Genomic DNA, 15,463 nt, shown 5'->3' with positions numbered 1-15,463 from the left:
TATGGCCAAGAGCTATTCTTAGCTTCTTGTAATGCTCTGCTAAATTACAACAGGGTTAGTAATCAGCAGATTACTACAAAATCAGTCAGATTTCTTTTTTTTTTGCAGGTTTAAAAAGGGTTATTCCATGCTAAAGCAGAAGGGAAGTGAAAACAGTATAATGTCTGCTTTCTACATTTAAACTATTGTAAAAAACAAAGAGTGGCAGTGATTCTCAGGTGAAAGATTTCCACTCTTCAGTTTCACTCAGAGGCCAGAGGATGAAGGACGTGCTTTCAGTAACAGCCAAGAGTGGAGTGTTAGAAGTAGGTCCTGTTCACATCTCTGCCACAGACCTCGCACAGGACATGCAAGTAGCTCCTCTCCCTGAAGAGTGATTAGCTTTGCAGTCAAGCATTCACATTGAAGTAACTCACGAATGGCTGACTATAGTCAATGCCTAGTCACTCTTGAAAGGAGAAGATCTGACCCTGGCTCCTCTGTCCTTGCTGCAGGCTGTGCAGTCCTGCCGCACCAGAAGCATCACTGGGTATGACTCTTACTCCCATCATATGGGGACCCAATTCAGTGCCCTAACCTGCCATGAAATCACTTGCTTTCTGATTTTACTGTTTTTCCTAACGACGGGTGATTAGGCTTAGTAGAGGCTCAGATCTGTGCTCTCATTAGAGCAGTGTGGTGAGATATGGGAGAAGGTTCAACGCAAGCTGTGACAGTTAACTACATCCTGGCATGATGAGGCTGGAAGTGATGAGTCCTGGCTGCTAAATGCCTTGGAATACAGTTTGCTAACTTGGGTGCCTGTACGAGAGTCACCGCCCCTTCCAGCCTCCTCTTTGCTGTACAGAAAAGTCTGTTACGTGTCATTCACCACATCTGGCTATGTTTCTCCCTTGTAGAGGTGAACAGGCTCCTTTCATGTTGGACTGTGGTCCAAAAGACCACACTTCTGAAATCTCGTACGTGCACAGCTAGAAGGCTACTGCACCCCTCAAGGCATTGTAAGCCCTCATGATCCCTACTCAGCCTTTGCAGCTGGTTTGGTCATCACTGACTGGTATTAATCAGTCTTGACTTTAACCTTTTGTTGTTTTAGAAAAAGTAATTTGGTTTTTGTTTGGTGCTGGACTGTTCCCAGTTCTGGGCATCCTCAGTTCTGCATGGGAAAGCTGTTCGCTCCCACTAACCATCCAAACTTGCTGGAGATGACTAAGGACTGTTAAAACTTCCCCTTTCCCCATCCTCCCTGGAATGCAGTCCAGATGCAGATGGCAGGAATCACAGGTCCCCCTTCAGAAAACTGAACACAGTAGTGAAAGCTGGTTTTTTTTTCTGGTCTTTTGTAATCTCTCCGTCCCTCTCAGCTTCTTATGCCCAAGAGCTACTCATCCTGCCCTCAGCCTCAAGTGAAGCCAAGCACAGAGAGAATGGCTTGCAGTATCTGTGCAAGCTTCTTTCCTTTACATGCTCTGATGTCCACCATAAAGGCAGATCACAGAGCAGCAGGAGGTGCTCTTGGGGAGGAAAAATAGTTTGGTCTGGAGAAGTTCAGCGAAAGAAAACAGCAGTCAGACAAGATGCCACTGCACAACCTGTGTGGCTCTGGTGACACTGATGAGCCTGGAGGACTTAGGACAGCAGAGGCAGGGGAAGATGTGCATTGCAAATGAGGCTGAGTAGGGGACTGGCAGATGGGACGTCTCTGCCCAGTGCCAACATAATTGGAGATTTTAGCAAAGAGACCTGAGCTAGTCCTGGATATAGTGCAACACACCAGTGATGAGTGAGCTGTGGCTCTACAGGGGAGACCTCTGCACTCTGACCCCAGGATTAGCTGGATACCAAAACATAAACTGTGTTATTTTTTGTTTTAAATTAGACATCTTTAAAGTCTCCTGTTGCCCCAGTGATTAATCAGGCCTCTCTGCTTTTGACTGTCCTGGTGGGGGGAGCCGAGAGGCTCCCTGCTTCCTCATTCCTCACAGTTCACTGTTTGGGCTCACCACTCCTTAGCCCAGTTCAGTTATTTAAGCAGGACAGCCAGGTAGAACCATGTGAAGGACAAGGCTGTGCTGAACAGCGTGGAACCTTTGGGAACCTGGTGTCTGGCTTGTCTTCATAGTGCCGTGACCATGGCATCCCAAGGCCAAGTCGTTTTCTGGAGGTATGGTATTATCTGCATCTGCTTTGGGAGAGAGGAGGGAGGGAATTGCGTTTTCCAGATGCCTCAGCTGTGTCACCCTGCTGCCAGGAGCTGTCAAGACAGCAGTTCTTTGCAGCTCAATTCTATACTGCACTCATCCAGGCTACTTGTATACTGGTACAGCTTATTTTATGCAATCTGTAAGGCCATGTAGCTGCCAGACACCCACGTGCAGGTCATCAACTGTAGCCAGGATGAGGATGTGTGTCCTAAAAGCTGTACATGGCTGGAATACATTATCTCAGATTTGAAAGCTGTGGTAGGTTGGGGTATCAATGGCTTAAGAAAGGCTCTGTGTTCCTGCTGTTGTAGCCTGGGGTAGCAGTGGCTTGAGGAAAGCCCTACATTCCTTTTGCTGGCCCTCAGACAGTTGCTTATGTCTCCATCACATTGACGTGCTGTGCACAGAAAGGCAAGAGCTGTTCTACAGCATGTTTCCTTGCTGTGTGGGTCAGGAGCAAAATCTGGGAAGATTGCAAGGTGGTTTGTGCCTTTTGTTTCAATGAGTTTGTTTCCTTTGGAGCCATTGACCAAGCCCTGGTGAACTACAAGCCAAGTTACAACCAGAAAAAGAAGTATCATGGAGAACTGCATAAAAATATCTACCTCATATCCTTATCTCCTGATTAGTTGAAAAATAACCTTGCCAGATGGCTAAATTAGTTGGCAAACTTGTTTCAGCCTCCAACAAACATAGACCATGTTTGCACCTAACCCTGACTGCTTTAACAGAGCCACCAACAAGCCACACATCTTCATCCCAGGCATGGACTCTTTCAGCCTGGCTGGAGTTTGAGGTTCCGGTGAGATGTTTGAAACATCCCTGCTTGCATTTTTTTCTGTCAAAAAGGTTTCAGCATTACAAGTATCTGTCCCAGCCAAGCTGCAGGGAGGACAGTCCATGTGTGAACAGAGGAGACCTCTCACACAAGCCATGCTCCAGCTTTCTCACCTGGAGTATCAAGGAAAAACTGAATAGTAATATTACCTGCACCTTTTCACTGTCGAAAGCGAGATTGCCAGCAGACATAGTATAACACGGTGTACAGATCCACTGGGCATCATATTCCTCATGGTCTGGAATACATGTAACAACCAGCTCTGTTATTCTCAAAAGGCAGCCCAGATGGCTTCTGTCAGGGAAATGCAGTAACAGATGGGTGTGAAAAAACGAATGCCTACCCCTTGCTGCTCTAAGAACCATCCTTTGGCTCTGCCAGCTGCTCCGCCTGCCCCGCGTGCCTGCGTGCAGCCAGCTGGCTGCAGGTTACTGGGAACACCAGGCTTCTTCAAGGCCTTGGCCTTTGAGGCTGATTTCAAAATGCAGAAATAGCCCAGAGCGAGGAGTGAATTTTCCAGGAAGCTTTAGAGGAGCAGTGGGAGGTTTCTATTGATTTCAGGAAAAAAAAAACCAAAACAACTCGAAAAGTAAAAGTGAAGCATGGAGAAAAGTTGAGCTCTGCAATCATTAACCACTTATTGAAATAGAAAACCCTTCCTTTTGGGTAACCCCTGCCATGCTGGTTTTTTTTTTCCCACAGTAAACTCTGTCATAAGGAAGATGGCAGGGGACTTTCAATCTCTTAATCTTCCATTTTTTTTGATCCTCACTCCTCTAAGCCCATTCCCAATGGAAAGCCTAGTCCACATGGAACTAGTGATCGGAGGATTAAGCCTTTGCTGCCTGTCACAGTGGGGCTGTGCGACTCTGTCCTTGGGCTGTGCTCAGTGGTACTCAGGCTGCCCAGAGCTGCAGGCAAACCTCCATTTGGCTGATCAGCAATGGGGCCACAGAGAAGTATTCCACAGGCTGCCAAAGAGCCACCAGGAACCGAGGGCAGCGTCAGGACTCTGACTTGTGCAGTCCCAGCTGTTTGTGTCAGCCTGTTCCCACGCCTCTGAAACACTGCAAGTACGAAAGGTGCTGATGCACAGAAAATGGCATTTGCTTGAACTGCTGGACAGGACTGTTGGAAAACACAGCTGCTATCAGCATGCGGCTGGGTTGCCAGCTTCCTCCTGCACTCCAGAATGACTCAATACACGAGAGGCTTGCAGGAAAGCTTTTTTTTTAACGCCCTTGTGACTCTCGGATCTCACAGTTTCTGCGAAGGAATCTCCAAAGGGACTGATTTCCCATTGTCCCTAACAAGAGGTGTTGAAGTGGGCAGTGGCACCCATATACCCAAAACTGCCAACCCCCATAACAGCAGAGCAGGCTTTTTCATCAGCCCTGCTGCTGCCACGAGCCAGAGGTAGGAAGCACCTCTCTGGATGCAAAGCTAGCAAGGTTCTGCAGCTATGGGAGCAGGTGCTGTCAGCAGGGAACAAAAGCAATGGTACTGGCGCGTTAGTGCTCGCTTGTGTTTGTCTGTGAGCACGGTTCTAGGGCAGAGTTGTGTTCATGACAGAGGATCCTTTTGAGGACTGAGGGCAAGTGTGGTGGCACGTGAAATATTCAGGGGCTGCACAGGAGGGTGTTCTGGCTGCTTGTGCCCTGATGGCATTTACCTATGAAATCCTCCATAACCTGCAGGCAGGATCTCTTGGCTCCCAGCAATTTCTTCCCTACTCACTCTTGAGAAGGAGGATTTTAATCTAGAGGCTTGAGAGTGAGTCACAGCCACTGTGAGATGTTATGGCTGCTGCTTGCTCCAGGCATATGTGCTGTGGGTCTAAGCCTGTGTGTCCCAGGTGTGAGAGCTGAGGCTGATCATGGCAATCTTGGCTGAGTTTATCACTGCTATCTCAGTCTGGGATCAGTTTCGGAGGAACTCCTCAAGGAGGTAGATATTATTCAGCATAAGCACTAGGCTTAGTGTTATGCCCTGGAATAGGAAAGCTCAGGGTTGTCCCATGGTGAACCTGGCCAAAACCTCAAGTGACTCAGGATTGAGCCCCATGGGACATGACAAGTCTCTGCTCGGAGAGCCGTTGCGCTGCAGGATCTGTGTGAGCCAACAAAGTCCCCATTCCATAAGTCCTCCAGGGGATGCAGTGGCCGGTGATGGGTCTTTGGCTGCCTGATGGCCACGGATGGAGGATACCTGCTGCTTTCCTCCCCAACAGGGTCAGCTGTGACCACAGCAGAGAACTGCTGCCCACCCTGGTTGTGAGTGAAAGCTGCTGAGAATGGGTAGGAAACTAAAGGCATGACAGCTCCTAGCTCTGAGGGCATTTAGGCAGGGAGGTCAGTACAGATGTGAATGTGTATATGGACTCATATGAAACTTTACATTGACTTATGGCACACTTGTGATGAAATACACAGTTCCAATCCTTTCTTCTGAGCATGTTGGCATTGCAGACAGGGCTTCCTCAGAAAACTTTCCGCTGGCTTTACGGGTGAGGATGGAAGGGAGGCAGTGGGAGGGCAAGCAAGACTCCTGCAATGTCTCCTCTTCTCCATCTCCTCTTTCTCTGTCCATTCTTTCAGCTCATCTTCCTTTCCTCCCATCCCTGCTGCTCCCTGCAGGAGGGGCTTGTTCACATGATGCAGCTCCCTAGAGCTTCAAATCAGCCCCATAACTCTGGCATCTGCAGTGATTCAGGTATAACCATGCAAGTAACTGATGCAGGCACACATTAATGTCAGGAAGAGCAGTGTGGCTGTATGGACACCGACAGGCTCTCGTGCAGAAGGCTGCCTGATGTGTTGGGAAAGGGTGTGCTGCAAGTCCAAGAATGCAGTTGAAGCACAGTGGTTATTTTTGTGTGTGTGGGAGGACCATGACATCTCGCAGCCTGGGCCTGCCTGGGGAGGGACCTGAGATGGGAAGAGGCAGCTTAGGAGTTATTGTAGACAAAAGAACAAAACAAGCCCTGGACTGGCAGCCCTGGATGCTAGTGTGGTGGCTGTGGCCAGCGCCTGTGCCTCCTGCAGTGTTGGCTTCCTCCATACACCTGCTAGGCTTGGGGAAAGTCTGAGACCTTACCTGGAGTACTGGGTCCAACTCTGGAGATCTCAGCACAAGGACATGGAACTGTTGGAGCAGGACCAGGGCTGCCATGAAAATGAACTGAGGGCTAGAGCACCTCCCATACAAAGACGGGCTGAGAGAGTTGGGGTTGTTCAGTCTGGAGAAGAGAAGGCTCCGAGAAGATCTTATAGCAGCCTCCAGTAGTTCAAGGGGGCTTCAGAAAAGCTGGGGGCAGACTTTTTAACAGGGCCTGTTATGACCAGGACAAGGAATAATAGTTTTAAACTAAGGGAGGGTAGATTTAAACTGGAGATAAGAAATTTTTACAAGAGGGTAGTGATAACACTGGCACAGTTTGCCTAGTGAAGTAGTGGAGGCCCCAGCCCTGGAAACATTCAAGGTCAGGTTGGGTGGGGCTCTGAGCAACCGGGCCTGGTTAAAGATGTCCTTGCTCATGTAGGGGGATTAGACTAGATGACCTGTAAAGGTTCATTCCAACCTAAAGCATTCTACGATTCTATGATTAAGTCCCCTGTGAGGACCTCCTGTGGCTCTCTGGGCTTCTCCTCCAGCAGTCCTGAGCTGTGCTGAGCCCAGAAAGCTTGTCAAACCATCAGGCATGGCGTATGAGCTGCTTGCCCAAGGGTGTACCTGTGGGTTTTTGTGGGGAGCTGCTTCAGGGCTTGTTCCAGTGGGGAACTGAGGTCGCTGCCACAACCCCCAGTCCGTGTGACAATGCACCCAGGAGCACACGTGACAGGTCGACTGACTGTGCTGTGAGCCTGCACCAGACCATGCTTATGGGTCTGTCTGAGATGGAGCTGTGCTGCAGATGGGTTGGACTCAGCAAGGCTCAAGCTGTACTGCTCCATGCTGTGCTGCCTGTTGCCTCCTCTGCTGGGCCGCTCTGCCTATATTGCTTGGTAAGTGGCCTTCTCCTCAGCCTCCCACTCATTAGCTATTTACCCATCTGCGCACGAGGCATCCCCAAACGAGCCAGCTCACATATCTGGCCTGGTTTCCAGCCCCCTCCTGCCCACTGCCTGGTTTGTACCACGTATCTCCCGGGATCAGAGGCCTGATTTGGTGTTCTGCTCACACCTCTGGGCAACCAGTCCCTTGCAAGTGCCATTAGGGACTGCCCAGCTCACTTACGCACTAGAGAATGCAGAGAGAATTCTCCACTGAGACCCACTGCCCCCTCCCAAAGGCAAAGCCTGTATCTCCTCTCCTCCTGCCATATAGTCCTTCACCTTTGATGATGAGTGCTCACCTGAAAGCTCATCACTACTGTGGTCATTAAGGTCATGTGCTTCACCAGTCCACTTTGCTCTAGGACTGCACCTTACCCACCTCAGACTTCCTTTCTGCTGGTGCCTCTGCAGATGTGGACCATGCGCGTAGGGTATGAAAGGAAGAGGGGTATGTGGTAATGTTGTCCTTTCTTTTTTCTCCAAATAGCATGACTATGGTCATTATTATCCTGGCTGTGGCAATTGCCCTGATCATCGGGTTTGGTGTCTCAGGTATGTGACTGCTCAGATTTCTTGCTGTTACCAACAGGGCGATAAACTTCTGCCTTGCCTCGACCTCCATGTCTCCATCCTGTGCATGGGCTGAAGTGTGCTCTTGTGTGGAAGGGCCACCTATGACCCTTTAATGAAGGCATTATATAGCCTGCATAGCAGATGGTTGAATTAAGACTGCACTGGCAATTTCAGTTCTTGGCTTTCTCAACAAGTTATGGCTCCATCGCATTAAATCACAAGGACTTGTGCTCTCCTTGTGAGCTCTTGTAGGTTTTGAACAACGCAGAAATTTACACACACACACACACTCATGGGCGCTCAGGGTGTGTTAGCAGACACCAGCGGTTGGCACTCAGCTGAGAAAATCAATATTGGCTCTTAATTTCTGCAAAAACTTACCAGTAGGCCAGCACCAGGCTGCAGTGGCAGCTGTGCACATGAGACCCTGCTCTGTGGGGCAGTTCTATCTGTTGCTCCATAGAAAGCAAGCTAAGGTCAGGGGTGGATAAACGTAGCACAGCCTGTGCTGCTGGAGATGTACCACTGTGTTAGCTGAAATTCGCTTGGGCTTGGAGCCCTAAACCTGCACACACAGAAAATCCTGCACATACTTGGGCTCCTTCTCTCAGATGGGAGGAGACGATGGTTTTTACTGCAGTCAGCCTCTGCCAGGATGGCGTATATTCCCCTGCTTCCTCAGAGACAACAAAACTGTGTTGCTTTGGTGTTGGCCAAAATGCAGCCACCTCAGGGCGTGCTGCGTGAGAACAGTTATAGAAAGGGCTGCATGGGAAAGAGCTCAGTTTCGGGAAGGAGCTAATTCTCAAACTTGCTGGTTAGGATTCAACTTTAGAAGTGATTTGTCCCTGAGGAAGGGAAACAATAACTTTTCTTAAATGAAAGAAAACAGTTTGGATTCCAGTATGAGTGAAAGAGCAGCTTCTTATTTCTCTGCCTGCGTTACACCTTGCAGTCACATTTACATTGCATAAAGGGAGGTCTTGACTAAAGAAAGACACAAACCCCACACTTTTCTGGCAGCTTCAAAGAGAAAAATCCCTGATGCATAAAGCAAGAAAACACCATGTAAATTCTCAAGCAGATAAGAGGGAATTTTTTTTGAAACACACCTCCTGCTAAAGAAATGCTCCTGTGCTTCATCTTGGTGTATATAAGCCAAAGGAGCTGACCTTTGCTAGTAGCACTGGTAGCTGCTACTGGTGCCCTCATGATGTTTCCAGTGACCAGTCAGGCTTGGGGTCAATGCATGACAGCTGCAGGCAGTCTGGCCTTTCTCTGCACTCACCACTTCACCTTTCTCATACCACCTTCCTTTCTCCTTGCAGGAAAACGTTCCATTAGCGTGACTACACTGACATCTCCAGGGAACATTGGCCAGCGTGGTGTCCTAGGCTGTACTTTTGAGCCTGACATCCGGATGGGCAACATAGAGATCCGTTGGGCCAAGGCAGGAATAGCTGGGCTGGTTCATGAGTTTAAAGGTGGGAAGGACCACTTGCAAGAGCAAGATGCATCATTTCAGGGCCGCACGGCGGTGTTTGCAGACCAGGTGATCAGCGGCAATGCTTCTCTGGAGTTAAAGGACGTGCAGCTCTCCGACGCTGGCACCTACTGGTGCTCTGTCACCACGGCCAGAGGGAGCGGAGCGGCAGTGCTACAGTACAGGACAGGAGGTGAGGGGAACAAGGAAGGAAATCCTGCTGCAAAATGCAGGCTAACGTGGCTTGGTCAGATCTACCCACAGTTACGCCAATGCTAGAAGCTGTAAGCAGCGTCCACTTCTCGAGAAGCCACCATCAGGCCCTGCACTCCTGAATAGGACTGGGGTTGGTTCTTTTTAACTTTTCCAGAGGTGTTTATGGCCTTACCTATTCTTTCCGCATTCTTGTTCTGGAAAAGTTTATTATTTTAACGTTCTCAGTTGTCTTTTTTTTCTTTTAATTACTATGTGTAGTCTACCAGCTACTTATCTGACTACAAAGAGGCCCTAAGAATGGGAGTAACTACCTCATTTATAAAGATTCAGATTTTATACCTGTTAAGATAAAATGATAGCTTTTTGTCTCTAGATTAAGATATATTTCCATCCAGAAGCGCTGCATAGTAAAAATAGTAACTTGTTTCCTATCTCTTTTCTGGTTTTGTCACGTATTCAGTTTTTGAAAGACTATCAAAGCAACGAAGCACCCATACCATAGTTATCTGAAGCATCACATATTTGCTAGAGTTAATTGTTCACCTTGTTATGAGTCAACCTTAAAACACACAGAGAAACCACTGAATTTTCACTTGTGGGTGCTCGGTTCTTCCAAACATGCTGGGCGTGGCCAGGATCTTCACCGCTGGCACAGAGCAATACGTTCCCACTAAGCTCGATAGCGTTTCATCCATTTCCACCACCTCTGGGCTTTTCTAATACAATTATGGCAAATTACACTGACTGTACGATATGGATAATAAGAAGAAGCTCTATGTGCTTTGGAGGAAAGGACAGGCATCTTGGGTGGACTACAGGGAGGAAGTGAGATTGTGCAGGGAAAAAATCAGGAGGGCCAAGGCTCAACTAGAAATAAAACTGGCTAAGTCTGTGAAAGACAACAAAAAGTCTTTCTACAAATACATTAACAGGAAAAGGAGGACGAGGGAGAATATCCAGTCTCTATTGGATGCAGAAGGAATAACAGTGACAGGGGATAAGGACAAGGCTGAGGTACTTAATGCCTTCTTCGCCTCAGTCTTTAATAGCAAAGAAAGTTGTTCCTTCTGTTTACAAATCCAAGAGTTAGAGGAGCAGAATGAGGCTCCCATGATCCAAGAGGAGGCGGTTAGAGACTTGCTTGCCCAGCTAGACACCCACAAGTCTATGGGGCCGGATGGGATCCACCCAAGAGTGCTGAAGGAGCTGGCGGATGTCCTTTCCAAACCCCTATCCATCATCTTCCAGCGGTCCTGGCTGACTGGGGAAGTTCCACTAGACTGGAGGCTGGCTGATGTTGTGCCCATCTACAAGAAGGGTTGCAGAGAGGATCCGGGGAACTACAGGCCTGTCAGTCTCACCTCAGTGCCAGGGAAAGTCACGGAATGGGTAATCTTGAGTGCTATCATGAAGCACATGCAAGAGAAGCGGGTGATCAGGCCCAGTCAACATGGGTTTATAAAGGGCAGATCTTGCCAAGCTAACCTGATCACCTTCTATGACAAAATCACTCGACTACTGGATGGGGGAAAGGCTGTGGATGTAGTCTTCTTGGACTTCAGTAAAGTCTTTGACACAGTTTCTCAAAGCATTCTGCTTCAGAAACTGTCAGCCTCTGGCCTGGACAGGCGCACACTCTCCTGGGTTGAAAACGGGTTGGATGGCCGGGCCCAGAGAGTGGTGGTCAATGGAGTTAACTCCAGCTGGAGGCCAGTCACAAGTGGAGTTCCTCAGGGCTCAGTACTGGGCCCAGCTCTGTTCAATGTCTTTATCAATGACCTGGATGAAGGCCTTGAGTGCACCCTCAGCAAGTTTGCAGATGACACTAAGCTGGGAGGAAGTGTGGATCTGCTGGAGGGTAGGGAGGCTCTGCAAAGGGATCTGAACAGGCTGGACTGCTGGGCCGAGACCAATGGGATGAGGTTTAACAAGACCAAATGCAGGGTCCTGCACTTGGGGCACAACAACCCTATGCAGCGCTACAGACTGGGGGAAGAATGGCTGGAGAGCTGCACGGAAGAAAAGGACCTGGGGGTGCTGGTTGACAGCCGACTGAACATGAGCCAGCAGTGTGCCCAGGTGGCCAAGAAGGCCAATGGCATCTTGGCTTGTATCAGAAATGGGGTCACCAGCAGGTCCAGGGAGGTTATTCTCCCTCTGTACTCGGCACTGGTGAGGCCGCACCTCAAATACTGTGTTCAGTTCTGGACCCCTCACCACAAGAAGGATGTTGAGGCTCTGGAGCGTGTCCAGAGAAGAGCAACGAAGCTGGTGAAGGGGCTGCAGAAGAAGTCGTACGAGGAGCGACTGAGAGAGCTGGGGTTGTTTAGCCTGGAGAAGAGGAGGCTGAGGGGAGATCTTATTACTCTCTACAACTACCTAAAAGGAGGTTGTGGAGAGGAGGGAGCTGGCCTCTTCTCCCAAGTGACAGGGGACAGGACAAGAGGGAATGGCCTGAAGCTCCGCCAGGGGAGGTTCAGGTTGGATATCAGAAAAAAATTCTTCACAGAAAGAGTCACTGGGTACTGGAACAGGCTGCCCAGGGAGATGGTCGAGTCGCCTTCCCTGGAGGTGTTTAAGGAATGGGTGGATGAAGTGCTGAGGGACATGGTTTAGGGAGTGTTAGGAATGGTTGGACTTGATGATCCAATGGGTCCTTTCCAACCTTGCACAGGTAGGCAGCCTTAGTGATTCTCTGTCTGGCCTTTGCTGACATCCCTGCAGTCCTAGCACATATATTGATCCTTTCGGCCTAACAGCTCAAGCTGGGAGAAGGAAAACCTGTCAGACCTCTCTAAATCAATTAAATACAGTTTTAGGATGGGTGACCACTTATGTGGTGACGCCAGCCATACCAAGAGCACGGGGAGGTTTCCTTTGTGCTGTAGGGCAGCCATAGCCAGACAGTAGTAACCAGCAGAGCTCTTGGACAGGTTGCTTTTCCACAGGTCCCTTCTCTTCCTTTGGCCCAGTAAAGCCAAAGCACCAGGAAGTAGGCACCAGCTTCTGTGCAGAAGCTTGTGACAGATATCTTGGAGACACAGTCACTTCTTCATGTCATTCATGGAGCCTGTCCAGAAAGGCAGTGTCCAGCCAGTGTAATTTTACAGTCTCCCATTCCTTACTGAAAGTGTGTTTGCTGCCCTTTTGCTACATGAAGCACTTCCCCAAGTAGTGAAAAAAGAATGACTGCTGAGCCCACAGGCCACTTATCTTGCAATGGCAAGGACGTAAGAACTGCTTGGGACTACAGTAGGAAACAGCAAGACCAGAGAGCTTTGGCTCACATCTGACATACGCTTCAGTCCTAGGGGGATTCAGTCTCCTATCCGCCTTGAAACCTTCCACATTTGCCTGGTTTTGTGTTTGCTAGTTCAATCTTTAAGGTAATGAACACAGAAAAGGCATTAGAGAGAACACATGAAATCCTGTATTTTCATTTCCATTGAAACTGTTGAACCCTGTTCTCCTAAAAAGTGAATATAAAGAGGTATATTGTTCTACAAGAGCATGACTAATAAAGTTTTATTTGAGATAGTCTTAGCTTTGAAACACAGCTGAGTTCATAATAGGCTTTAAGCCTTTTATTTAATCCAGAGATGTTAGTATAAATTCTGCAGCTCAGGCCACACTGAGCAGGGGCAAGATGGAGCTTCCCTGAGCTTGCAGCCCCATATAGCATGAGAGTCACTTTACAAAACCAGAGATGTTGGTCAGAGTGCCCTTCAGCCAGTGGGGAGTACGAGCCATCTGCCCCTGCCCCACCTCTGATAAAAGCAGTCAGTTTTGGCACCTCTCTCCCTGCCAAGAAGAGCAGCCACCCCTCTTTAGCAGAAATAAGCAGAGTTATGCCAGCTGCAGTTCCTGCTCAAGAAAGCCAGGCAGTCACCAGTCATCGGCTGTCTCAGGCCAGCCAGGTTCTGACCTAGCCTCCTCTGGGAGCTGGGATGTCCAGCAGCTCTTAGAAAATGCTTGGTTTATGAGCTTGGGACCCAGCTCATAACTGTTAAGCAGAATTAGTTAAGAGACACTAAAATCATGCCCTGAGCTCAGTAGACCCTTATCAAAGTGGAAGGCCCTGTCCTAGGAGCCTTTAGATCCTTTGTCACCATTCCTCCTGCAGCTCAACCTATATAGACCTCTGTCTGATCCTCAGTGTCTGGTTTGACTATGTGGAGTGCTAAGCAGCAAGTACGCTAGAAGTACTGGGGACTGACCAGCACAGCAAATGCAATTGGCCGTTTCACACACAGTTCCTAGACATTTCCTGGTGTCTGACTCTCTCCCTGTTTTCCCTCCCAAAGCATTCACCATCCCCAAGGTCCACGTGGAGAATCACAGCAGCAGGGACACGCTGCAGTGCGAAGCACCACGTTGGTTCCCTCGACCCTCTGTGCACTGGATGGCTTGCAGCGACTCTGGGGAGTACCTACCTCACGTTGCAAACACCAGCTATGAACTGAATGCCGAAAACATCACTCTGAAAGTGGTTTCCTTCCTGCACAACATTACTGCTAATGCCACCTACACTTGCGTGATTGAAAACAACATTGCCAAGGCTACAGGCAACATCAAAGTGACAGGTAGAGTTTAACATGACCCAGAAACCACAGGGGTAGGGGAAAAGAGATTTTAAACAGTGGACCAGTGTGTGTGTTGTGGCATTCCTCCAGCATCCCCACCCCTATGTCAGTGAACAGTTTCAGTCAAGGAAGGGACTGAAATCCATAGTTAATCCAAGTCCCTGTCTCTGGGATGAGGAAAAGGGTCTGTGGTTTGGTTCTGCTTTTTCAGATATTTTTCAGGGTAACAATTGCTCCCTTGGCATCGGGATAGAACTGCCAGGGAACAGGAATGAAGGATGGACACACTTCAGAAGAATATATTCCTTCAAATGTTAACCAAACCAACCAACCAACACCCCAAACTTCTGACACCTTCTTTAGCCAGTTGGTCTTAAATCCCTTTTGTGTACCAAACCAGCAGGCCCCTTTGGATGTTATTAATGACAATCTCTCTTACTCCAGCCCACTCTTTTTATTTAAAAGGCCTTCACAGGAAAGCAAACTTTTCCCAGAAACCTGGATATCTTTTCCTGTTCTATGTGAGAAGGGTGATAGCTTTTCTACAATGAGTGCTTCACAGCAGTAGATCTCCAAGCACAAGCAGGGTCTACCTTTATCAACATTCAGAGAAAGAGCGAGGAGTAAATATATGCGCTTGTCTGTCATCCCTGCCATGTTCCCCATTCTAGTAGCCTCTCACTGTTCTTCTGCTACAGATTTCAGCATTACAAGAGGGACAAACCTACAGCTAATGAACCCAAATGCAGAGACAGCGTCCTCCTCCCTTCCATCCTTTCCCTGGATGCTTCTGCTTCTCCTCTGTCTTCTATCAATATAAAGCCCCATAACAGCTGGAAACTGCTGGACCTGGAGGTAAGCTTGGAAAGCAGAAGTCATAAGCATATATTCTTGGTCTAAGTATATGTACACAGTCATCATAGTATAGTAAGGGTTAGAAGGGACTCCAAAGATCATCTAGTTCCAATCCCCCTGCCATAGGCAGGGACATCCCACTAAATCAGGCTGCCCAACACCCCATCCAACCTGGACTTGAACACCTCCAAAGATGGGGCAGCCACAACCTCCCTGAGCAACCTGTTCCAGTGTCTCACCACTCTCATAGTGAAGAAATTCTTCCTAATGTCCAGTCTAAATCTGCCCCTCTCCAGTTTATACCCATTTCCCCACATCCTATCCCCACAAGCCTTTATGAACAGTCCCTCCCCAGCCTTCCTGTAGGCCCCCTTCAGGTACTGGAAGGTTGCTATAAGATCTCCTCGGAGCCTTCTCTTCTCCAGGCTGAACAACCCCAAGTCTCTCAGCCTGTCCTCATATAGGAGATGCTCCAGCCCTCCGATCATCTTTGTAGCCCTCCTCTGAACCCATTCCAACAGCTCCATATCCTTCTTATGTTGAGGATTCCAGAACTGGACACAATATTCCAGATGAGGTCTCACAAGAGAGGAATAGAGGAGCAGAATCGCTTCCCTCGAACTGCTGGCCACACTTCTTTTGATGCAGCCCATTAA

The 15,463-nt window shown here is 48.7% G+C and overlaps 2 protein-coding genes across 5 annotated transcripts in view; one reads left to right on the top strand and one right to left on the bottom strand.

Moving 5' to 3' along the window:
• CTC1 (CST telomere replication complex component 1) overlaps positions 1-15,463 on the bottom strand; it is a 41,269-nt gene that overhangs the window by 4,296 nt on the left and 21,510 nt on the right. The window lies entirely within an intron of this gene.
• VTCN1 (V-set domain containing T cell activation inhibitor 1) lies at positions 1,147-14,794 on the top strand. Of its 4 annotated transcripts, none has more exons than XM_009557056.2 (5): positions 1,147-2,164; positions 7,585-7,649; positions 8,999-9,346; positions 13,674-13,952; positions 14,651-14,794. In XM_009557056.2, the coding sequence occupies exons 1-5, from the start codon at positions 2,133-2,135 to the stop codon at positions 14,770-14,772; spliced, it is 846 nt and encodes a 281-aa protein (XP_009555351.2). In that variant the 5' UTR covers positions 1,147-2,132; the 3' UTR covers positions 14,773-14,794. The 4 variants fall into 4 exon arrangements, with proteins under 4 accessions (XP_009555351.2, XP_053940498.1, XP_053940475.1 ...); XM_054084523.1 differs by having other exon boundaries at positions 14,627-14,794; XM_054084500.1 differs by lacking the exon at positions 1,147-2,164 and adding an exon at positions 5,779-7,046.

The sequence above is a fragment of the Cuculus canorus genome, chromosome 1, assembly GCF_017976375.1.
Source record: "Cuculus canorus isolate bCucCan1 chromosome 1, bCucCan1.pri, whole genome shotgun sequence".
Taxonomy (NCBI): Eukaryota; Metazoa; Chordata; class Aves; order Cuculiformes; family Cuculidae; genus Cuculus; species Cuculus canorus.
The sequence above is the reverse complement of the archived record's forward strand: the minus strand, read 5'-3'. Positions and strand labels throughout refer to the sequence as shown.

Coding starts and splice junctions, on each gene's coding strand:
- VTCN1 (XM_054084523.1), top strand. CDS start 2,133: ATGGCATCCCAAGGCCAAGTCGTTTTCTGGAG. Junction 2,165..7,584: donor GGCCAAGTCGTTTTCTGGAG/GTATGGTATTAT, acceptor TTCTCCAAATAG/CATGACTATGGTCATTATTA. Junction 9,347..13,673: donor GCTACAGTACAGGACAGGAG/GTGAGGGGAACA, acceptor TCCCTCCCAAAG/CATTCACCATCCCCAAGGTC.